The sequence below is a fragment of the Capricornis sumatraensis genome, chromosome 9 (assembly GCF_032405125.1).
Source record: "Capricornis sumatraensis isolate serow.1 chromosome 9, serow.2, whole genome shotgun sequence".
Taxonomy (NCBI): domain Eukaryota; kingdom Metazoa; phylum Chordata; class Mammalia; order Artiodactyla; family Bovidae; genus Capricornis; species Capricornis sumatraensis.
This window is the reverse complement of record NC_091077.1, coordinates 16,809,501-16,832,428: the sequence shown is the minus strand read 5'-3', so window position 1 is coordinate 16,832,428 and position 22,928 is coordinate 16,809,501. Positions and strand designations below refer to the sequence as shown.

Here is a 22,928-nt window from a genome sequence, read left to right as displayed (position 1 = left end):
CTGCATCAGGTCTTAGGGGAGGCATGTAGGATCTAGTTCCCCAACCAGGAATCGACCCCAGGGCTCCCACATTGGGAGCATGGAGTCCTAGCCACTGGACTACCAAGGAAGTCCCTAAAATATTTTAAAAATTGTTTTGGGGCTTCCCTGGTGCTCTGGTGATTAAAAATCCACCTGCCAATTCAGAGGACACGGGTTCGATCCCTTGTCCCGGAAAGATTCCACATGCCAAGAGGCAACTAAGCTGAAGCACCACAACTAGAGAGTAGCTCCTGCTTGCTGCAACTAGAGAAAGCTCTCTCTCCCAGAAATGAGACCAAGCACAGCCAAAAAGAAAATAAACAAACAGATAAATAAATTAAACATTTACAGATCTTTTAATTATTTATTTGGCTGCACCAGGTCTTAGTTGCAGGATTCAGGATCTTTGTTGCAAAATGTAGGATCTTTGGTTGAGGCATGTGGGATCTGGTTCCCTGACCAGGGACTGAACCTGGGCCCCCTGTGTTGGGAGTATGGAGTCTTAGCCACTGGACCACCAGGGGAGTCCCTCCCAGATGATTTTAAATAGCAGGAAAATCCCCACAGATTGCCAATGCCTCACCTCTCACTCGTTCCCTTTGTTCCTTGTGCTCCAGTCATGCAACTCACGAGGGCCTTTGCACATGCTGTTCCCTACCATCTGGGATGCTCCTCTCTCCCCTTGCCTCAGTTTTAATTCCTTATCTGGCCAATCTCTGTCTTGGAGAAGCCTCCCCTGACCTCCAGCCTAAGTCAGGCCCCCGGGGCATCAGTACCTCCTTTCCCCAAGACTAACCACCACCAGAATGTGAGTCCCATGGATCTTTGCTTTGTTTGCCACTGTGTTCCCCCCTTACCTAGAACGATGCCTGATATATATATAGCAGGCACTCAATAAATGCTAGAGTGAATAATATCCCCCAGACTGTGATACAAACAGCAGGAGGGCAGGGTCTGAGGCTGTTTCTGCTTCCTTCCTGTTCCCCATGCCTAGTATACAGTAGGCAGTCAATAAATGGGTGACACTAGTGGTAAAGAACCTGCCTGCCAATGCAGGAGGTGCAAGAGATGCAGGTTCCTTCCCTGGGTTGGGAAAATCCTTTGGAGGAGGGCATGGCAACCCACTCTGGTATTCTTGTCTGGGAAATGCCACAGACAGAGCAGCCTGGTGGGCTACAGTCCATAAGGTCACACAGAGTTGGACATGACTGAAGCGACTTAGCACACACACACAGAAGATGCCCTCAGGCCTGGGTTACCGGGCACCTGTGTCTTGGACCGGTACATTAACATCAGCTTGATCCTACTTGGTTTTCCCAGGAAAATGACCAACAGAGAGATTTTCCTTCCCATTTTGAAGATAAGGGAAGCAAAGTCCAGAGGTTGAGAGGCTGGGCTCCATATGTTGTTCATGCCTCTGGAGCTGATGTTTCTTCTCCATCAGGAAAACTCACTATGGCAGGCTACATAGAGTGTCCCAAAGATGCTCACATTCTAATTGCTAGGGCCTGTGAAAAATGGGAACATCTTTGCAGATGGGGTTAAGTTGAGGATATGGAGATGGGAGGATGGTCCTGCGTTACTAGTGGAATCACAAGGGTCCTTAAAAGAGGGAGGCAGGAGGGTCAGAGAGAGAGAGATTAGAGGATGCTACACGGTTGGCTTTGAAGATGGAGGAAGGGGCCACGGTCCAGGGGATGCAGGTAGCTTCCAGAAGATGGAAAAGGCCAGGAAATGGACTCTCTCCATAGTCTCCAGAAGGATTGCTGTCCTGAGGGTGACTTGATGTCAGCCCAGTGAAAGCCATTTTGGATTCTGACCTCCAGAATGGAAAGATAGAAAACTGGTGTTTTTTTCAAGCCACGAAGTTTGTGATAACTTGTCACTGTGGCCATAGGAAGCTCATATACCCTGCAACCTGAGGGAAAGTTCCCAGCAGATCAGCAGGCAGAAGGCATCTGATGGCTGTAGCAAGACCGTTGCCTCAAGTCCAAAGCTCTGTTTCGGACACAACCAGCCCTGTTGGTCCAGCTGTCTGTCTCCCAGTAGCCCGGTCTGCCCTCCCCCATGACAGACAGAGGACCATCACCTTCAGCAACATCAGAAGTACAGGAAATGCAAGACTTGTGAAGTGAAATCGCAGCCGGCGATTGTTCGTCCTACAGCTGCTTCAACATCCAGACTTCTCTCCTTCAAGAGAGAAAATGAAAACCAAGAAAACAAAACGAATATGATGTCATGTTTCTGGAGCTGCCCTAGGGAACAGTGATGGTTGTGGAATCAGACTCACCCAGCCCCACCCATCCAAAAACAGAGGCTGAAGGTAGGGAAGGAATTCTGCTTGGGTGAGCTCAGCGATGAGACTGCGGCCTCCACGTTAAAAATAAATAAATAAATAAAATGCACATAACATAAGATTTACCACCCTATTAGTAGATGCAAACGATCATATAGAGAAGGGATAAACAACAAGGTCTTCCTGAATAGCACAGGGAACTATATTCAATGTCCTGTGATAAACCATCATGGAAAAGAATATGAAAAAGAATGTATACATATGTATAATTGAATCACTTTGATGTACAGCAGAAACTAACACAACATTGTAAATCAACTATACTTCAATAAAATACATTTAAAAAATTACCATCCTAATGATTATTTAAATTAATTATTTTCCTACTTTTTTGAGGAATAATTGATAGACTTGCCTTGGTTTAAAGTGAACAGTGTGGGGCTTCCCTGGTGGTTCAGTGGTAAAGGATCTGCCTGCCGATATGGGAAACATGGGTTTAATTCCTGACCCTGGAGGATCCCACATGCTGTGGAACAACTAAGCCCGTGCGCCACAACTACCAAGCCTTGCTCTAGAGCTCCAGCTACTGAGCCCACGTGCTGCGCTACTGAACCTACACGTCCTGCACAGCCTGTGCTCGGCAACAAGAGGGGCCACTGCAAAGAGAAGGCTGAGTGCACAGCTGGAGAAAAGAGCCTGCCCAGCAATGAAGACCCAGCACGGCCGAGAATAAAGTACATTTTAAAATAAAACTATATATAAAAAGTGGACAGCAATGAAAACAATTTTTTAAAGTGAACAGTGTAATGATGTGATGTAAATATACATTGTGCAATTACTGCTTAAGCATTATAAGTGTGCAATTACGTGCTCTTAAGCACATTCACATTGTTGGGCAACCATCCCAACATCCATCTCCGGTACTTTCCCATCTCCCCAAACTGAAGCTCTGTCCCCATGAAACACTGACTCCCCATCCCTTCCCCCAGCCCCTGGACCCACCGTCTACTTCCTGTCTCTGTGGTTCTGACTCCTCTAGGGACCTCCTGTGAGTAGGATCAGACAGTATTTGTCTTTTGTATCTGGCTCTTTTTACCAAGCATCATGTCCTCAAGGTTCACCATGTTGTAGCAGGTGTCAGAATCTCCTCCCTTTTAAAGGCTGAATAATGTTCCATCAAACGGAGCTAAAGAGGGTGGGAGAAAAAGGAACCCTCCTACCCTGTGGGTGAGACTGTAAATTGGAACAGCCACTGCGGAGAACAGTATGGAGTTGCAGTTAAAAAATTAAAGCTAGACCTACCATATGATCCAGCAATCCCACTCCTGGGCACATATTCTGACAAAACCCTAGTTCAAAATGGTACATGCACCCCAATGTTCATTGCAGCACTGTTTACAATAGCCAAGACATGGAAGCAACCTAGATGTCTTCTGACAGATGACTGGATTAATAAGATGGGCTGCATATAGACAACAGAATACTACTCAGCCAGAAAAAGAATGAAATAAACCCATCAGGAGCAACGTGGATGGACCTAAGTGAAGTAAGCCAGACAGTAAGAGAAACATTGTGTGGCATTACTTATAGGCAGAATCTAAAAAATAAGATACAAATGAACTTATTTACAACCTAGAGAGAGATGCGCAGACATAGAAAATAGACTTATGGTTAACCAAAGGGGAAAGCAGAAGGATATAAATTAGGAGTTTGGGATTAACATATACACACCGCTATATATAAAATAGGTAACCAATAGGGACCTACTGTATAGCACAGGGAACTACACTCAAGGGATAACCTCTAATGGAAGAGAATGTAGAAAAGAATGTACATTTGTGTATATATGTATATCTATGCATGTATATCTGTATCACGGTGCTATACACAAAACTAGCACGACACTGTAAATTAACTATGTTTCAATAAAATTTTTGAAAGATTATATATATATACATATAATAGAACCACTGCACTGTACATCTGGAACTAACACAATAATGTAAGCAAAGTAGACTTCAATTCAGTGTTATGTGGCAGCTGGGATGGGAGGGGCGTTTGGGAAGAATTGGGTACATGAATATTTATGTCTAGTCCCTTCCCTGTTCAACTAAACAGTCACAACGTTGTTAATCGGCTACACTCCAATACAAAATAAAAAAAAATTTTTTTAAGTAAATAAATAAATTCAAGAGTGTTCTCTGGTGGTCCAGTGGCTAAGACTCCACACTCCTAATTCAGGGGGCCCAGGTTCAATCCCTGGTCAGGGAACTAGATTCCACATGTTGCAACTAAAGAGCCCGTGGGCTGCAATTAAGGCTCAGTGAAGCCAAAACAAATAAAGTAAAAATAAACTCTAGGTAAGTTTAAAAAAATAAAAATAGATTTTATCCCAGTCCCCCAAATAAATAAAAAGTAATAAAAATGATAATCATGAAGAGGTACTTCTTGGTTTACTAGTAAAACAAATGTTTACAAAGAGGGAAAAAGCAAGGACGAACAATGTATTTGGGGGCCAGCATTTGTGTTCATTGTTGAAGAATAAAGAATATATGTGTACGTATCAAAGACAAGGGTTTCTGCTGTCTCCCTCTGCTCAGCAGACTGAGGTTTGCAGCTTTGTGATTCAAATCTGCCTGTGTTCTTTAGGGCTCTGGGGACAGGGTGAGTGACTTGGGGATTCTGTGCCTCCATTTCAGTTCAGTTCAGTTCAGTCTCTCAGTCGTGTCCAATGCTTTGCGATGAATCGCAGCACACCAGGCCTCCCTGCCCATCACAAACTCCAGGAGTTCACTCAGACTCATATCCATCGAGTCGGTGATGCCATCCAGCCATCTCATCCTCTGTCGTCCCCTTCTCCTCCTGCTCCCAATCCCTCCCAGCATCAGGGTCTTTTCCAATAAGTCAACACTTCGCATGAGGTGGCCAAAGTATTGGAGTTTCAGCTTTAGCATCAGTCCTTCCAGTGAACACCCAGGACTGATCTCCTTTACCCATCTGTATAATGGGGACAGAAGAGCCTGCCTCAGGGGTCTATTGTGAGAATGTGTAGAGGGGGCTGTTATTCCTGCAGAACCAGATGGGGAGGCCGTCTGGGTCCAGCTGTTCTCTCCGCCCCTCCTAGCCTGCGCCTGACCTTCTCGGGGCCTTCCCAGGGAACTCCAGAATGCACCACTCCCTCCCCCCCCCCCCACCCCGCCACCCCGCCCCAACCCTGCCTCATTCCCAGGCATCCAGCCAAATTCCCGGGCCATGTGCTCCATCCTCCCTAAGCCCAGCTGCTTCCTGTGCTCAGACAAAGAGAGCTCTGTCCCCAGACTACCAGGCCACCCCCCACGGCACAGACTGCGGCCCCCCCGCCCCGCCATGTGTCTGTCCCCAGCCCTGGCCCTGTGCTCCTGGGCACACGCTGCCAGCCCTGTGTCCCTCCTTCCCTTAGACTCACATTACTGGCATCTGCGCGTCCTCTAGGCCTGGACATATCCAGCTGAGTTCTGTCTGCAAGAGGGCAGTCCAGGACAGTACCGAAAGTCATGGGGTTGGGGAGGGGGCGATGTGGGGAGAAAGAATAGGGCTGGAATGACTCAGACATTGCACAGGGTGGCAACAGTGTGGGGCGCTCAGCGGAGCATGAGTGCCGTGGCCCCGTGACAGGGGCAGGGGACAACGAACAGGAGCAGGGGGTGATGCGCAGTGTGACGGCAACAGGTGCCCCTGAGGAGGCAGTGTGACGGCAACAGGTGCCAGTGTAAGAAGACAACAGCCGAGGGGTTGGTGTGATGGCGGTTGGGAGGCCGCTTTCCGGTGATAAGGGACAGCAAGGAGAGCGATGCACCAGCGGCTGGTGACAAGATAGAGACAGCACGGGACCTTTGCCGGCTCCTCAGTCGGAGGACTAAGATGACCTTTCCCTGGGTCTGGGACATGCCCCCTTCACGAGGAAGAGCGGACGACAAAATTTCAAGACACTGGATCTCTACTCTCCCAGGCACCTTGCTGCAAGGTGGGGGCATAAGCACCCCCTGCCATAGTCCTGCAGTCAAGTGACTTTGGCCCCAACTTTGACAGATGCTGGCATCAAAAGTGGGTCCCCCTAGAAGGATGGGGGAAAGGATAATTAGGGAGTTTGAATAGGCATGTGCACACTGCCATATTCAAAATGGATAACCAGGACTTCCCTGGTGGCTAAGACTCTGCTCTCCCAATGCAGCGGGCCAGGTTCAGTTCCTGGTCAGGGAACTAGATCCCACATGCTGCAACAGAGATCAGAGATCCTGTGTGCCGCAACTAAGACCCAATGGAGCCAAATAAATGCATATTTTAAAAAAATTTTTTTAAGGAAAAAATAAAATGAATAACCAACAAGAACTTACTGTATAGCACAAGGAAGTGGTGGCACTACTGGTAAAGAGTCCGCCTGCCAGGAGACAGAAGAGATGCGAGTTCGATCTCTGGGTCAGGAAGATCCCCTGGAGCAGGAAACGGCAACCTGCTCCAGTATTCTTGCCTGGAGAATCCCTTAGACAGAGGAGTCTGGTGGACTATAGTCCACAGGGTTGCAAAGAGTCGGACACGACTGAACCAACTTAGCATGCATGCACAGGGAACTCTGCTCAATATCATGCGGCAGCCTGGATGGGACAGGAGAATAAATACATGTATATGTGTGGCTGAGTCCCTTTGCTGTCCACCTGAAACTATCAAGACACTGTTTATAGGCTATACTCCAAATAAAGTAAAAAAAAAAAATTTTTTTTTAATTAAGTGGGCTCCCCTGGGTTCTGTTTTGCTGCGGCTGGCTTCAGTTTGGTTTCCAGAGTCCAGGATTGCCAAGCACCATCTGAGCCGGAGCAGACAAGGAATGGATGGTGTTTCAGCAGGACCAGATCTCTGGGTGGTTTTGGGGGTGCCTCTGCTGGCTGCAGGACCCCCAAGCGTGGGTCTCCAGCCTCCTCAGAGATCCTGTACTCCACCAAGCACCCTTTCTGCCAAGACTGATTTCTGTGGCTTGCTCTGTAAGAATCCTGACACTCTGGGTGATGGTGTTTGTGGGTGACAATGTCAAGGCAATAAGGGAAAGGTGTAATGGTGACAGGGGGCCACGCGAATGTCCCAGGCAGGGGAGCAAACCAGAAAGCAGCAAGGTGTCGGCTGGATGGGAGACAAGGAGGTGACAGCAGAGGGGGACACTGACGGGTCACCGTGTAATAGCAATCTGGCAGGCAGTCGGTGTTGATGGGGAAACCGTGACTTGCTCTGCCCTTACGGCAGTGTTGGGGGTGGCATTGGCAAGCTTGGGGGGAAGGAAGAGCGGCCACGTGGCTTCACGATGGTGTACTGTCGCGAGTGACCCCTTTGGTAAGGGGCGGGCATGCAACAGGCTCAGGCAGTGGAAGGCAAGAGGGCACGCCAGCAGTGAGGAGGGTCCAGTGGCAGCAACCCCGTGCTGTCGCTGTCACTTCCGCACGTCACTAAGACTTCCAACAGCCCCACACCGCCTCTGTCTCGCCACACCTGACGGGTTGCTCCTCCCCTGGTTTCCAGAGAGCAGGTGGAGAGAATTTTTTAAATTATTTATTTATTTTTGATTGCACTGAGTCTTTGTTGCTACCAGCAGGCTTTCTCTAGTTGCGGCGAGCCGGGGCTGTGCTTCAGCTGTGGTGCTCCGGCTTCTTATTGCTGTGACTTTCTCATGTGGCAGAGCTCTAGGCACGCGGGCTTCAGGACTTGCGTTGCACGGGCTTAGTTGTTCCGCAGCGTGTGGGATCTTCCTAGACCAGGGGTCAAACCTGTGTCCCCTGCAGTGGCAGGCAGATTCTTATCTACTGTGCTACCAGGGAAGTCCAGGTAGGGAGAATTCTAGAAGGAATGGCTGCCTGATGCACCAGCCTTCCATGGGGCTTTGGTCGTGCATGTCCCCGATGTGGGACTGTCCCTCCCCACCTTCCACACGTAGGCTGGGCTGTTTCTGGGGCAGCAGGAGCCTAGCCCAGTGCCCGTGTAAGACACATTTGGTGGCTGAAGAACAGACCAGTGTGGACCTTGGCAAAGGAGCCTAAGAAAGGGAGACAAAGGCGCTCCACGGAAGCGGACTCATCCACGGCAGCCCCTGACCCCTCCCACACTGGAATCCCACACCTCTGTCAACTTGATCTTGGGGTTCCTTCCCTAGCCACTCTCCCCACATCCTACCATCCCGCCTGACTCTCCTCACAGGCCCCGGGAACTCTGTTTCCTCAGCCAGGATGCCCTCAATCTTGTCCCCAAAGTTTCCCTCTGCCTCATGCTCCTCCAGCCCAGCCCTGGAGCTCTCACCGCCCCCCAGACCAGTTCTAGTTCTCCCCAAGGAGAACCTTCTAGAGTGACTCGTCTTCCTGAGAGCCCATTAGGGCTCACCTCAGGGGTGGGGTGTACCCCCTCTTGTCCACTATCTACTGAGCAAGCTCCTGGCCCCTGCTCACCCCTCCAGCTTCCATTTGTTCTCTGTCCCTTTCTCCCCTCCCTGAAAGCTCCAGTCTTACTCAGTTCCCACACCTTCCACACGCTCCTGTCTTTGGGGATTTGCCTGTCCTTCCCTCCACGTTTCACAGGTGTTCCTTTCCACTGAAGACTGATGCTGAAGCTGAAGCTCCAATCCTTTGGCCACCTGATATGAAGAGCTGACTCACTGGAAAAGATCCTGATGCTGGGAAAGACTGAAGGCAAGAGGAGGAGAGGATGACAGAGGATGAGATGGTTGGATAGCATCACTGACTCAATGGACATGAATTTGAGCAAACTCCAGGAGATAATGGAGGGCAGTGAGTCAACATTACTTTGCCAACAAAGGTCTGTCTAGTTTTTCCAGCAGTCATGTATGGATGTGAGAGTTGGACTATAAAGAAAACTCTGAGTCCCAAAGAATTGATGCTTTCGAACTGTGGTGTTGGAGGAGACTCTTGAGAGTCCCTTGGACTGCAAGGATATCCAACCAGTCCATCCTAAAGAAAATCAGCCCAGAATATTCATTGGAAGGACTGATACTGAAGCTGAAACTCCAATATTTTGGCTACCTGATGCGAAGAACTGATTCATTTGAAAAGACCCCAAGGCTGGGAAAGATTGAGGGTAGGAGGAGAAGGGGGCGACAGAAGATGAGATGGTTGGATGGCATCACCAACTCAATGGACATGATTTTGAGCAAACTCTGGGAGATGGTGAAGGACAGGGAAGATTGGAGTGCTGCAGTCCATGGGGTCACAAAGAGTCAGACATGACTTAGCGACTCAACAACAACAGCAACAACTGAGCCTTCAAGACTCCCATTCCCAGCCAGAATGCTTCTTTCTTTCCTGCCCTCCTAGAGTCCTTCTTTCTGGTCCAAGAGTATCATAGAGTCAGGTCTGTCTCTTGGGACCCATATTGGGAGATTATAAGAGTTCTCTCTCTCCTAGAGTTTTTTGGTGATGAAATGAGATTATGTGTGGGACTTCTCTGGTGGTCCAGTGATTAAGAATTTGCCTTTGAATGCAGGGGACTTAGGTTCAATCCCTGGTCAGGGAACTAAGATCCCACATGCTTTGGAGCAACTAAGCCCTCATGGCCAGCAACTAGAGTCTATGCATTGCAAAGGAAGATTCTACATGAGGCAACAAAGATCCTGAGTGCCCCAACTAAGACCTGATGTAGCCAAATAAGTACATAAGATAATGTGTGTGAAACTCTTAACATCATGCCTAGCCCATAAGCACCTGCTAAATATTACCTCAAATGGTTATTTGCTATTTATCTTTTACATTCCAGAAGTGCTATGATGGAGGCACCATCAGCATAATCAGCTTCGGGAATTCAATAGGGTAAACGAATTATTTCAGCGTGGGCAGGGGGTTTTTGAACTGGGCTTTGCCAGATGCCTAGGAGTTTGCTGAGGGGGACTAACAACCTCAGGTCCAACAGCTGACTAATCTCCATATCAAGGATCGCTGGTGGTGTCTGTTCTCAGAGGCGGGAAAGCTAGAAATTTTTGTTTGGGATCTGAGTTCCAGGTAGGGAGCAGAAATTCTGAAATTCAACTTCTGCGACAGCTGGAGAAGCTGAGGCTCAGAAGGGCTAGATCTTTGGACTCTTTAAATTCTTTGTTTTGAGAATCAGATTTTTTAAAAAAAAATGTGGACCTCCTTTCCAGAAAACGCATCTCTGGGCAGCGTTTTGCCTACATTGTTAGGGGCTTCCGGAGCTTAGTCTAGTTAAGAATCCAGGCTCCAGGAAGCCAGGTAAGATTCCCTAGTCACCCTTGGAATTCTCCAGGCTCGAGGGAAAAGGCGGCGGCTCGGGGAGAACACAGGAAAGAGCCTCCAGGTGAGTCCTGGGACCTTTCAGGCTGGATCTCTTCCAGGCCACACCAAATCACAGCCCCATCTTAGGGCCACAACCAGCTCAATTTCTACTCCAAAACGCGGTCCCCACAGCCTCCCCGCTCCCCGTCTCAGGCCGCGTCTCGGGTCTGTACTCCCGCCCCATCCCATTTCTTCAGCCCCTCGGAGTTTCACCCAGAGCCCCAAGCCCTCCTCCAACTCCAGCCCCTCCCCGAGGCCCGGGATCTGAGCCTCTGGCCCCCCGCCCCGGGAGTTTCAGAGGTGCACACGCGCCCTCCCCCAGCTCCTCCCGCCCTCGGACCACCCCCCCCCCACCCCCCGCGCCCCAGAGTGGCAGCTCTGGGCTGGGAACTCAGCGGGGTCGGCCTCTCGGTTTCGCGATCCCGCCCCGGGCCCCCCGGCGCCGCGCCGAGCGGGCCCTCCGACGCCGAGCCCCGCGCGTCCGCTTGTCGCGCCTGCCTCCACGCGCGCCGGCTGGCAGGTAAGGGACGCGCGGGGCCAGGGGCAGGCGGAGGAACCGGAGAGCAGCGGGTGGGGGGAGGCCGAGGCCGGAGGAGGGGGCCGGGGCGACGGAGGGGGAGGGGATTCCTTTGTTTGCAGCCGGCGGCCCCGGCCCCAGCCCCCTCCCCTCCCCGCGCTCCTCTCGGCGCCGGCGTTGGGGCGCGGGGACCCGGAGGCGCCGGAGGGGCTCGGTCCAGGGCGCGAGCGCGGCCAGACCCACACCCGCAGGTGAGGGCGGGGCCGAGCGTGGTGGCGGCTCCCGGGCCTCTGTCCCGGGCCCTCCCCGGTGGAGAACGCGGCCCGCGGGCTCGGCGGGCGCACGCGCCCTCCCCACTAGCCCCCACGCCTCGTTCGCGGATCCTGGGATTCCTCGCTTTCCACCCCTCCGGTTACCCCCACCCCTCTGCCGCCTCGTGGAGCGCGCGCTGTCCCCGCTCATTCATTCCATAAGCTCCTGGGCACGGTTCTCAGAAGCAAAGCTGAGGGGTGAAGGAGGGAGCTGGGTCAGGCCACGCCGGAGATGGAGGTCCCCCCGGCCCCGAGGCTGCGTAGAGAAGGCGTCCTCTGAGCGCAAAACAGCCTGGACGGCTTGGAAGCCAGAAGAGAGTGCCCTTGATTAGTGGGGCCGACTTTCTCGCTTCCCCGCCAGAGGTGACAAAGGTCTTTTCCTTTTCCGAGGACCTGAAGACCACCTGGTCAAACTCTTATGGCCCAGAGAGGGGCAGCCACCAGCCCAAGGGCACACAGCACACTCCCCATCCATTCTGCGCCCAGACCCAAATTCCTTTCCTCGCTAGTGTGGAAAGCTGGACTTGAAAGGGGCCCTGTGACGGCCACTTGGTCTGCCTTCTCTTCCCCAAGGGCCCAGCTCTCGTCCTCCTAGCCTTTGTCCAGTCCTCTCCCTGCCAGGAGTGACTGTGTCCCCATCGCCTCCCTCCCATCCTTCCAGATTCCAGAGAGAACCAGGCACCCCCTGGAGCATAGGGTCCCCTTGATTTTCTTTCCCCCTCTCTCTTCCGCCTGGACTTCAGCTCCCACTCAGCCCCTTACTAAGTGTGTGTTGACCTCAGTTTGCTCCTCTTTGAAGTGGGCGCAGTAGCTGTCCCTTCCCTGCTGGATGGAGGGCTGTTCTCACCAGCGGGAAGTTCCAGTCTGTGCCCCAGAGCTCCTGCCATCCTCTTTGGATGCCTGGCCCAGCCTCCTCAACTGCGTGCTTCCTCTGGGGCCCGTATATGCCTTCCTGCACGCTGGGGTACATCCACTTCTGTCCTTGTTTCCCGCCTAGAGTCCTACAAGGGCTCTCCACTGCCCTGACCTACAAGTGGGAGCTCGAGTACACAGGTATGCACTCCTGAAACACAGCTGCCACCCGCCCCTCCCCTCCACTCAGAGGTCCGCGGTCTTCTTGCCTGTGCTCCCAGGGTGCTGTCCCTGCCTTGACACCCTCCTCTCAGCTGACTCCATCACTGAGGCGTAACACCTCCTCCAGGAAGCCTTCCCTGACTATTCATTCACCTGCTTGCGGGTTGGGGTTGGATGCTTCCCTGGGCCCCCATCAGCACCCAGTTTCTCCATCCCGGCAGCCTTCCCACCACTCCTGGTTCTCCTGGGTGCCCAAGGGCTTCTTGCTGAGGTTGACTCCGCCTCCTCTCCGCAGCCTCCAAGGGACGTATCATGATTCTGGAGGGTCCGTGCTTGACAAGGAGAGGAACCAGCCCCCTCACCGTGGCCCGGGGCCCTCTGGCTCGGCTCCTGCTGGCCTGGACAGCCCTGCTGTGCGTGGCGGGTGTCCAGGGCCGTTGGGATGGGGCTGTGCAGCCTGCCGGTCTCGGAAGTGTGCGCAGGCGTGGCAGCCCTGGCTTCCTGCAAGGGTGTGTGGTACCCGGGATGCTGAGAAGGGCTGGGCCATCCTGCTGGGTGGGAGAACGAGGCCCAGGGGACGTCCAGCCAGGTAGGGGCTCACCTGCCTCTCCTGCTCTCCTGAAGGCCCAACGTGTGCGGCTCCCGCTTTCACGCCTACTGCTGTCCTGGCTGGAGGACGCTGCCTGGTGGGAACCAGTGTGTTGTGCGTGAGTGCCGCTGCCTTCTAGGGGGCTGGGGGCGGGGGTGTGTGGAGTTAAGCCATGAAATTGGCCCTTGCCTCTGTCCTCAGGATCCCAAGCCACCCAACCATGTTTCTTTGCCTTACAGCTTCCCTGTGTCTGTCTGCTTGTCAGCCTGTCTTTCTGTCTTGGTCTTTCTCTAAAGTCCCTATCTCTGTGTCTATCTCTGTCTGTCTTTTTCTCTGTCTCTTTTTGTTTCTCCACCCGCACCCTATTCTAGTGGGTCTGGAATCTGACTCTGTTCGCAAGAGACCTTCCCTCTCACCGCCCGCCTACCCCAGCACGACAGCCAGCAAGCACACCAGTACCCTCCAACTTCTGTCCTTACTGCTCAGTGGTTCAGGCCCAAAGAATACCTCTGTCTCCCCGTGGCTCCAGCAGAGCTTCAGTCCTCCGGGCCCGCAGGGGGTGGGGATGGCAGAAGATTTGAATCCTGGCCTTGACCGCACCTGCTGCTCTCCAGCCATCTGTAGGCACGCCTGTGGCCAGGGCTTCTGTTCCCGACCCAACCTCTGTGCCTGTGCTGATGGGAAGCTGGCCCCCAGCTGTGGGGTGAGCCGAGGTGAGCAGGAAGTGACCCCCCCACCCCAGGGGCGGGAAGAGGAGGTGAGCAGCTTCTGGAAGCCTCTGGAAGTTTCCAGGCTGGTTTTGCTGAAGGACCAGAGCCAGGCTGGACACTTCTAGTCCCAGAGCCTTGAGCAGCTATCTCAGGGCTTTCCTGTGTGTGCCCTGCTCCCTGCTCACAGGGTCAGGGTGCAGTGTGAGCTGTATGAATGGGGGCAGCTGTCGAGGGGAGTCTTGTCTGTGCCAGAGGGGCTACACAGGCACCGTGTGTGGGCAACGTAAGTACCCCCCATGCACACCTGGGCTTGGGAACCCAGAGGTCAGACCTGTCTCTGCTATTGTCTGCCCACTGCCCACCAGCCCCTCTTCTGGGACCAGGATTGGAGGGGACACGCTCGTTACAATCTTATCCCTCGGTCTGGGCTGGGTTGTGGGGATTCCTATGTGAAGAAATGCTCACTCGGGCCTCAGCTCCTTCTACTGTTGGGGAACCTCAGGCCACCCCCTTCCCTTCCTCCACAGCTGTCTGTGACCACGGCTGCCACAACGGGGGCCGCTGCATTGGGCCAAACCACTGTGCCTGTGTGTACGGCTTCATGGGGCCTCAGTGTGAGAGAGGTACCAAGCTGAGCATGGGGAAGGGGTCAGCAGGGAAGGGGCACTTCTTGAGACTTGGTTGGACACCCTGGAGGGTCCAGTAGACATCCTCTCTGCTGTCCTTGCTGCTCAGAAGGGCAGAGAAACTGTCTGCTCCCGGGAAGGAAATCAGGGAGGGCTTCCTGTAGGAAGGGGTAAGTTGGAGTTCATGAGATGGACAAGCCCTCTTATGCTGCACCCCTAATGTCGAAGTGACCCCACAGGCTGAGATGGGAGGAGTCACATGTTGGGAGGCTGTCACCCAGGCAAAGACAGTGGTTGCAATGAGAAGTTGGATGCAGGGCGGCAAGGGATGGAGATAGTGTTGAACCTCAGGTGTGCTCTGAAAACTGAGGGGCAGGTGGGTGCAGGGAAAGGCAAGACACTCAGGTTTAGTGTTGGCTGAGGAACCTGTGGGTCACCAAGGAGGCAGCTGGATACCCAGGTCTGGGGCTGCCACATCTATGGGGTCTGAAGCCCCATGGATATTTGAGGTTCTTGGGGAAGAAAAGGGGGGTGATTTAAGGGTCCGCCAAAGAAATGGAGCCCATCCACCAGCAACAGGGAAGGAGAAGGTGAAAAGGAGTGCGTGACGATGGGGATACCCAGGCCGGTGAACCACCAGAGTGCCTTGCCCAGAAAGGCAAAGGCAGGCAGGGCCCTGGGACTGACCCCAGCGCGGGGGCTGCTGCTGAGGCCCATCTGTGACTGGAGCCAGTTTGGGGAGGGTATAGCCACAAATCAGAAGCTGGAGGGGCTATGGGTTGCCTGGGTTCCAGGGTGGGCTTTGGGAAACTGGATTTGGCAAGAAAACAGAGTTGGAATTTGGGCTGACAGAGGGGGAGTGGTCGGGGTGGCTGAGGGAAAGTGAAGGTTAGTGGGGAGGATGAGAGAGGAGGGGCGTGGTGTGGGGGCTGGGAGGTGGGGGCCCCAGAGAGAGGCAGGGCTGGGTGCTAGGCAAGAATGAGTGGGGATTCCAGGGTCCTGGGAGGTTGAGGTGAGAGTCTGGAAACCCTGTTTTGCTTAGGGAAGTCAGGACTGTGTCAGAGCTCCTCTCCATACGGGCCTGGGGGCTGGCTTTGGCTTCTCCTTCTGGGAGGGGCTTCCCTTGGTCCAATGCCAGCCCCTTGATTGGAGCCATCTGGAGCATGGAGCCAGGAAGTCACATCTGGGCCTGTGCCCGGTGGTGGGGGGACTGATGAGACCACCTTCAGCTGGGCGGGGGTTCAGCAATGAAGAATTGTAGGTTCAGAGCATTTGGTGGATGCTGGGTCCCTCCCAGAGTCTGGGAGATTTGGCAGAGCCAGAGGTTGCTCAGGGATGGGACCAGCTCTCTCGCAGGGCGTCCATGGGTCCCTGCCCAAGCCTGCAGGGAGGGTGGGCCTGGGGGAGGGGGGAGGGTCTCCAGACATGCTCTGAGCTCTGTAGGCTTGGAGGTCCTGGCTTCTGTTGGAGGTTGGTTGCACATTGCTTTGGAGAGAAAGGGTTTTGAAAGATGAATAGGAGTTCATCAGGTAAGGGAAAGGAACAATGAGTAGAGGCTTGGGGACAGGGAAAAAAAACACGAAACCTGGTGTGTTGGTATAGGGAGGCTGGGAAGGTGGCCACAACAGTAGTCCAGGCCAGAGAGGTGGAGGCCTGTGCTGGGCCTGCTGGGATGGAAACGCAGAAGGCGATGGGGGAGGTGGGGCAGGTTGAGGCCAGCTGCCGCATCCATCTGCCCTGCAGACTACCGGACAGGGCCCTGCTTTGGTCGAGTGGGCCCTGAGGGGTGCCAGCACCAGCTGACAGGCCTCATCTGCACCAAGACACTCTGCTGTGCCACTGTGGGCTGGGCCTGGGGCTTCCCATGTGAGTTCTGCCCAGCCCAGCCACACCCCTGCCGCCGGGGCTTCATCCCCAATATTAACACGGGGGCCTGCCAAGGTTAGTAGAGGGGGCCAATGCATGAAGACCGAGGTCCTGGGAACCAGGGCTGAGTGGGAACCCTTGGGAGCTTTGGTTTCCTCCTCTGACAGGCCTCTCATCCCCTTGCAGATATAGATGAGTGCCAGGCTGTGCCAGGCCTGTGCCAGGGGGGCAGCTGTGTCAACACGGTGGGTTCCTTTGAGTGCCGCTGCCCCACTGGACACCGGCTCAGTGAGAACAGCGCCAAGTGTGAAGGTGGGTGATGGGGAGAGGTTCAAGTTGGGACCTCCTCTCTGCTCTGCTCTGAGTGGCTCAGTCTCCCCCTAAAGGGAGGAGGAGGAGGTGGGAGAGGGCTGGTGGGGGACCCTGCCTGGCTCTGACCCGGCATCGATCTGTACAGATGTGAACGAATGTCTCAGTGTGCCAGGCCTCTGCTCCGGGGGTGACTGCACCAACACAGTCGGGAGCTACGTGTGCACCTGTCCCCGTGGCTATGCCAGCAGCCTGGACGGCACTCGCTGCCTAGGTGAGCCAGGGCTCGGGGTAGGGTAGGGGGCTGAAGGGCAGATGCCAGGTAGTAGACAGACCCCTTGCTCATCTATCTCTGCAACCTTCTGGCCCTAGGGCTTCTCTAGCCCTTTAATTTCTATGTCCTTCTGTGTGTTTGGACCCTGGTTTCCATCCCCTCAGAAATTCTGACTCCTTACACTTTGGTCTTTATGCTCTCTTGACCTCAGTCTGCAAGCCCCTCTGGCCCCCATCTCTAAGGCCTTTAGCTCTCTGGTCTCTTATGCCGGTCTCCTGGCTTCAGTGCATTCCCCCTCCCCCATGCCTCTCTACCCCTTGGACTCTATGTTCTTCTGGCTTACTGGCTGGTGGTCATTCTTGCCTTCCTGGCCTCTGCTTCTATGCCCCTCTGCCCCTCTAGCCCCCATCTCTATGCCCCTCTGGTTCTCTGCCCTCCATCCTCCATCTGTATGTCCTTCTGCCCATTGGCTTCGCTGGCCCCAGTCTCTGTATCCCTCTTTCCTCTCCTGAAGACTTTTAAAGAAGTACGCATCTTCCCCCACACCCTGTCTTTGAGATAACTGAGGCCCCGAGAGGGGAGGTTTGCTTGAGCCAAATCCACGTGTAGAAGAGATACCCACACCCAGCTCCCCGGACCCCTCATCCTGTTGCCACCAGGGTGGAGGCCTCTGGTCTGTGCCTCCCCCTGGATACCCACCCTCCTGAAATCCCCCACACCCCCCCCCACCCCTGGCTGGGGCAGGGGGATCCTTGGGCTCTCTCTCCCCGTCCTGCTTTCTTGATGAGCTGCTCGTTAGACTTTAGAGGCGGCTGACAGGGCTAGCCAGAAACACTTGTGATGCAGTATGGGCAGAGCCTGGGTTTAGTGAGGTGAGGTAGGCTTGGCAGGTCTCCAGCGCCACCTGGGCCCCTCAGGCTGGATCTCTACCAGGCAGGACCAAGAATGTTGTGTTTGGTGTTCTGCCAGTGTGCCGTGGCCAGTGCCAGACCTATTTATTTCTTCACCTCTCGGGGCCATCTTAGCTGGCATGGTGACTAGCTCTGGGCACGTCCCCTGGACTGTGGGGGCCTTTCCCAGCTACTAAATAGCAGAGCCTAGATTTAAATCAAGGTCGTGTCCTCTGAAAATGGGCTTGCAATCAGTTCTGTGTTCCAAGTGACCCAGGGCAAGTTCCTTAACCTCTCTGCTTAGCCTCAGCTGCCTTATGGGTGAATTACTGGCAGTACTTACCCATTTTACCATCCACTAACTCAGTCATGTCTGACTCTCTGCAGCCCCACAGACTGCAGCATACCAGGCTTCCCTGTCCTCCACTATCTCCTGGAGTTTGCTTAGACTCATGTCCATTGAGTTAGTGATGCCATCCAACCATCTCATCCCCTGTCAACCCCTTTCCTCCTGCCCTCAATCTTTCCCAGCATCAGGGTCTTTTCCAGTGAGTCAGCTCTTCGCCTCAGGTGGCCAAAGTATTGGAGCTTTGTCCTTCCAATGAATATTGGAAGGACAAAGAATATCCAATGAATATCAGCATCAGTCCTTCCAATGAATATTCAGGGCTGATTTCCTTTAGGATTGACTGGTTTGATCTCCTTGCAGTCCAAGGGACTCTCAAGAATCTTCTCCAACAGCACAGCTCAAAAGCATATGGAGAGGGTTACATATTTATGGAGTGATTCACCCAGGGGCGGAAGTAGGGGGTACTAAGTACACATTCAGAAACACAGGGAAGCAGAGAAGTTGGGTTTGTGACCACTTAGCAGAGCGTGATCACAGCAGGTGCTTAATACTTGCATTTTGTCTTATCCTCCCTACTAGAGAGGGAGCTGCTTGGTCAGATCACCTGGGGTTCAGGAACCTGGCTTCCCATCCCTCCTCACTCTCCAGGAGCTGTGTGACCTTGAACAAGTCTGATGACCTCTTCTTGCCTGGGCAGGCACTGCCGCGTTAGAGTGCCAGGGATGATGCTGGAATTGCAGAGCCCTGACTCCTACTCATGCACCTGGGGAACCCTCCCACCCCCGCTGCCAGGTGCATGGGGGTGTGTCTGGGGAGGTAGAAATGCTAGCTGTTTTCTCAGCCTTGGGCAGCTCAGGGGTGGCTACAAGGGCCCTCCATGCTGGTTGGAGGGGTTTTTCCACTGTGGGCCACCGGCTAACATTTGTGGGTTATCAAACCTTAAAATATACTCTTTTAGAGTCAGAATCCGAGAAATCTGATCACTGAACAAAGCTATCAAGACATCACAGTGGAAGTGTGTCCATCGTTTTCGTAGCTGGGGAGCTTCTGCCTCGGTCTCCCCAGGGGCTGCAGCTATCAGTCTGCCAGTCTGCTCCCCTATTGTTCAGTTGCTCAGTTGTGTCTGGTTCTTTGAGACCTGGTGGTCTGCAGCATGCCAGGCTTCCCTGTCCTTCACTCTCTCCCAGAGTTTGCTCAGACTCATGTCCATTGAGTCGGTGATGCCATCCAATCATCTCATCCTCTGTTGCTCCCTTCTGCTCCTGCTCTCAATCTTTCCCAGCATCAGGGTCTTCTCCAACTGAATCAGTTCTTCTCATCAGGTGGCCAAAGTGTTGGAGCTTCGGCTTCAGCATCAGTCCTTTCAATGAATATTCTGGGCTGATTTCCTTTACGATTGACTGGTTTGATCTCCTTGCAGTCCAAGGGACCCTCAAGAGTCTTCTCCAATACCACAGTTCAAAAACATCAATTCTTTGGCATTCAGCCTTCTTTGTGGTCCAGCTCTCACATCTATATATGACTACTAGAAAAACCATAGCCTTGACTAGATGGACCTTTGTTGGCAAAGTAATGTCTCTGCTTTTTAATGTGCTGTCTAGGTTGGTCATAGCTTTTCTTCCAAGGAGCAAGCATCTTTTAATTTCATGGCTGCAGTCACCATCTGCAGTGATTTTGGAGCCCAAGAAAATAAAGTCTCTCACTGTTTCCATTGTTTGCCCATCTATTTGCCATGAAGTGATGGGACCAGATGCCATGATCTTAGTTTTACTGAATTTTGAGTTTTAAGCTAACTCTTTCACTCTCCTCTTTTACTTTTGTCACGAGGCTCTTTAGTTCCTCTTCACTTTCTGACATAAGGGTGGTGTCATCTGCATATCTGAGTTTATTGATATTTCTCCTGGCAATCTTGATTACAGCTTGTGCTTCATCCAGCCCTGCATTTCACATTATGTACTCTGCATATAATTTAAATAAACAGTGACAATATACAGCCTTGACATACTCCTTTCGCAGTTTGGAACCAGTCCATTGTTCCATGTCCGGTTCTAACTGTTGCTATTTGACTTGTATACAGGTTTCTCTGGAGGCAGGTCAGGTGGTCTGATATTCCCATCTCTTGAAGAATTTTCCACAGTTTGTTGTGATCCACACAAAGACTTTGGCGTAATCAATGAAGCAGAAGTAGATGTTTTTCTGGAACTCTCTTGCCTTTTCTATGATCCAGCGCTGTCTAGGTTCCTCATAGCTTTTGCTCCCCTGGTCCCTCTTCAAATTAAAAGCCTCTTGGGTTTCTGCAGAATGCCCAGGGCTGGCAAGCGAGCCCACCCAGCTACAGATCCCAGCATCTCTGTTTGAGTATCCAGCTTGACTTCCCATTGAGGCAACCCCCTGATCCTGGGGTCTTCCTCGGTGTGGTTGAATATCCCAGGGAGCTTACTGACAATGCCAGCATTTGGCATGGGACACTATTGTTTGGCATGAGCCCAAACCTCCTTTTCTGGGGTAATTTGGAAATCTTGGTTTATTACCTCTTGGTTTAAACTTGGTTTAATCCTCTCAGTGAGGATCGGCCACATGTCAGATAGAGTGTACTCTGCAACATTCTTCTGATATGTGTGCCCTGAGCATCTCTGGTCCGTGGATGGTGAAACTGAGGCGCAGAGAGGCAAGGAGGTCTGTCCTGAAGATGGTGCTGGTGGAGCTGGGATGTGAAGTCTGGTAACTGGTCCTCAGGGTTTCCCAGGTGACTCAGCAGTAAAGAATCTGCCTGCCTGTCCATGCAGGAGATGCAGGTTCGATCCCTGGCTGGGAAGATCCCCTGGAGGAGGGAATGGCTAGCACTCCAGTATTGTAGCCTGGAGAATCCCAAGGATAGAGGAGCCTGGTGGGCTACAGTCCATGGGGTCGCAAAACAGTCAGACACGACTGAACAGCGGCTGAGCACACGTGAACGGCCCTCCCTACCCCTCCCACCCCGCCCCCTGCTGCAGACCACCGCGCTGGCACTTGCTTCTCGGTGCTGATTGCAGACCGCTGTACTGGAGACCTCTCAGGCCACTACACCCACAGGCAGTGCTGCTGTGATAAGGGCAGGTGCTGGGCGGCTGGCCCAGCCCCTGAGCGGTGTCCTCCACGGGGCTCTGGTGAGTGACTGGGGGTGCCTCCCACCTTCCTCCAGGTTGGGGACCCGGGGGTACAACCGAGGCTTAACTTCCAACCCCACTCCCTTGCAGATGAGTTCCAGCGACTGTGTGCCCCGGGGCTGCCACTCCTGCCTTCCTATCCGGGCCCCTTCCCCAGCCTCCCCGGCTTCGGATCCACTGGTGGTGTGGGTCCTGGCCCAGGGCTGGCACGGCACAGCCCCCATGGCTCCAGTGGTCGTCGGGTTCCCAGCCTGGGCCTTGGAGATGCCAGCATTGGTGAGGACTTGGGAGGAGGGGTCCAAGACCCCTCCAGTGGAAAAGAGGATCCAGGCCTCAGGGTCTGGACTGGGCTTTGGAGTGGGGGTCGTGGCCTGGGCAGTGGGGATGGGAGTACTAACAGTGGTCTGGGGTGGGGGCAGATTGGAGATCCCAGCCTCCAAGGCCAAGTTTGAGCTTTGGGTGAGGGTCTAGGGCTGGAATTGGAGAAGGAAATGGCAACCCACTCCAGTATTCTCTCCTGGAGAATCCCTTGGACGGAGGAACCTGGCGGGCTACAGTCCAAGGGGTTGCACAGGGTCAGAGACGACTGAAATGACTTGGCATGCACACTAGGGCTGGAATGGGGGTCCGGGGTCTCAGGCAAGTGGAGGGTCTGAATTTAGGGCAGGACGCTGGGCTATAGTGGGAGAGCCTGGCCATGAGGGCTCTGAGTGTGTGTCTGAACCCAGAGGCGAGGCCCACCCCTCAGTCAGGCACCCGCCCCCCTCCGTCGGCCCCACCCGCAGGCACCGCCACACTGAACCAGGCCATCGACATCTGCCGACACTTCACCAACCTGTGTCTCAACGGCCGCTGCCTCCCCACCCCTTCCAGCTACCGCTGCGAGTGTAACGTGGGCTACGCGCAGGACGTCCGGGGGGAGTGCATTGGTGAGCGGCGGCTGGGCTGGGGGTGGAGGCGCGCCCTGCCAGACTCAGGCTCAGAGTCCTCTGCCCGCAGATGTGGATGAATGTGCCAGCAGCCCCTGCCACCACGGAGACTGCACCAACACCCCTGGCTCCTACCGCTGTCTGTGCCATGAGGGCTTTCAGGCGATGCTCACCAAGCGGGCGTGCCTGGGTATGGCCGTCCCTTGGAAGTGGGGGTGCTGGGGGCCTGGCTGGTGGAGCCTGCACCTCTGGCCTGAATTGGAGTCTGGGGGTGCCTGGGAGGACGCCTGCTGACCACCCGCCTGCCTTGCCCCTCACCCCACCAGACATAGATGAATGCATCGCCAGCAGTGGCCTCTGCCATCACGGTCGCTGTGTCAACACGGAGGGCAGCTTCCAGTGTGTCTGCAATGCAGGCTTTGAGCTCACCACTGATGGCAAGAACTGTGTGGGTGAGTTGAGGGTGGGCGGGTGGGGAGGGGGCCTCTGGGCCTCAGTAGCTGCCTTTTAGTGCCTCCTTACCTCTTTTTTAAAAAGAAAAATATTAATTTATTTGACTGCACCAGGTCTTAGTTGTGGCATGCAGGATCTTTAGCTGTGGCATTCGAACTCTTAGCTGAGGCATGTGGGATCAGTTCTCTGACCAGGGATCGAACCCAGGATTCCTGCATTGGGAACTTGGAGTCTTAGCCGTGGGACCACCGAG

The 22,928-nt window shown here is 53.8% G+C and overlaps 1 protein-coding gene across 1 annotated transcript in view; it reads left to right on the top strand.

Annotated features, from left to right (window-relative positions):
- FBN3 (fibrillin 3) overlaps positions 1-22,928 on the top strand; it is an 87,897-nt gene that overhangs the window by 7,190 nt on the left and 57,779 nt on the right. Inside the window, exons 2-17 of the mRNA XM_068980990.1 lie at positions 10,604-10,654; positions 11,001-11,152; positions 11,272-11,400; positions 12,458-12,513; positions 12,830-13,043; positions 13,159-13,241; positions 13,738-13,836; positions 14,021-14,116; positions 14,361-14,456; positions 16,203-16,400; positions 16,512-16,637; positions 21,141-21,293; positions 21,384-21,569; positions 22,079-22,222; positions 22,293-22,412; positions 22,549-22,674. Coding sequence (XP_068837091.1) covers positions 10,604-10,654; positions 11,001-11,152; positions 11,272-11,400; positions 12,458-12,513; positions 12,830-13,043; positions 13,159-13,241; positions 13,738-13,836; positions 14,021-14,116; positions 14,361-14,456; positions 16,203-16,400; positions 16,512-16,637; positions 21,141-21,293; positions 21,384-21,569; positions 22,079-22,222; positions 22,293-22,412; positions 22,549-22,674 — 2,029 coding nt within the window. The remainder of the gene's footprint in view (positions 1-10,603; positions 10,655-11,000; positions 11,153-11,271; positions 11,401-12,457; positions 12,514-12,829; positions 13,044-13,158; positions 13,242-13,737; positions 13,837-14,020; positions 14,117-14,360; positions 14,457-16,202; positions 16,401-16,511; positions 16,638-21,140; positions 21,294-21,383; positions 21,570-22,078; positions 22,223-22,292; positions 22,413-22,548; positions 22,675-22,928) is intronic.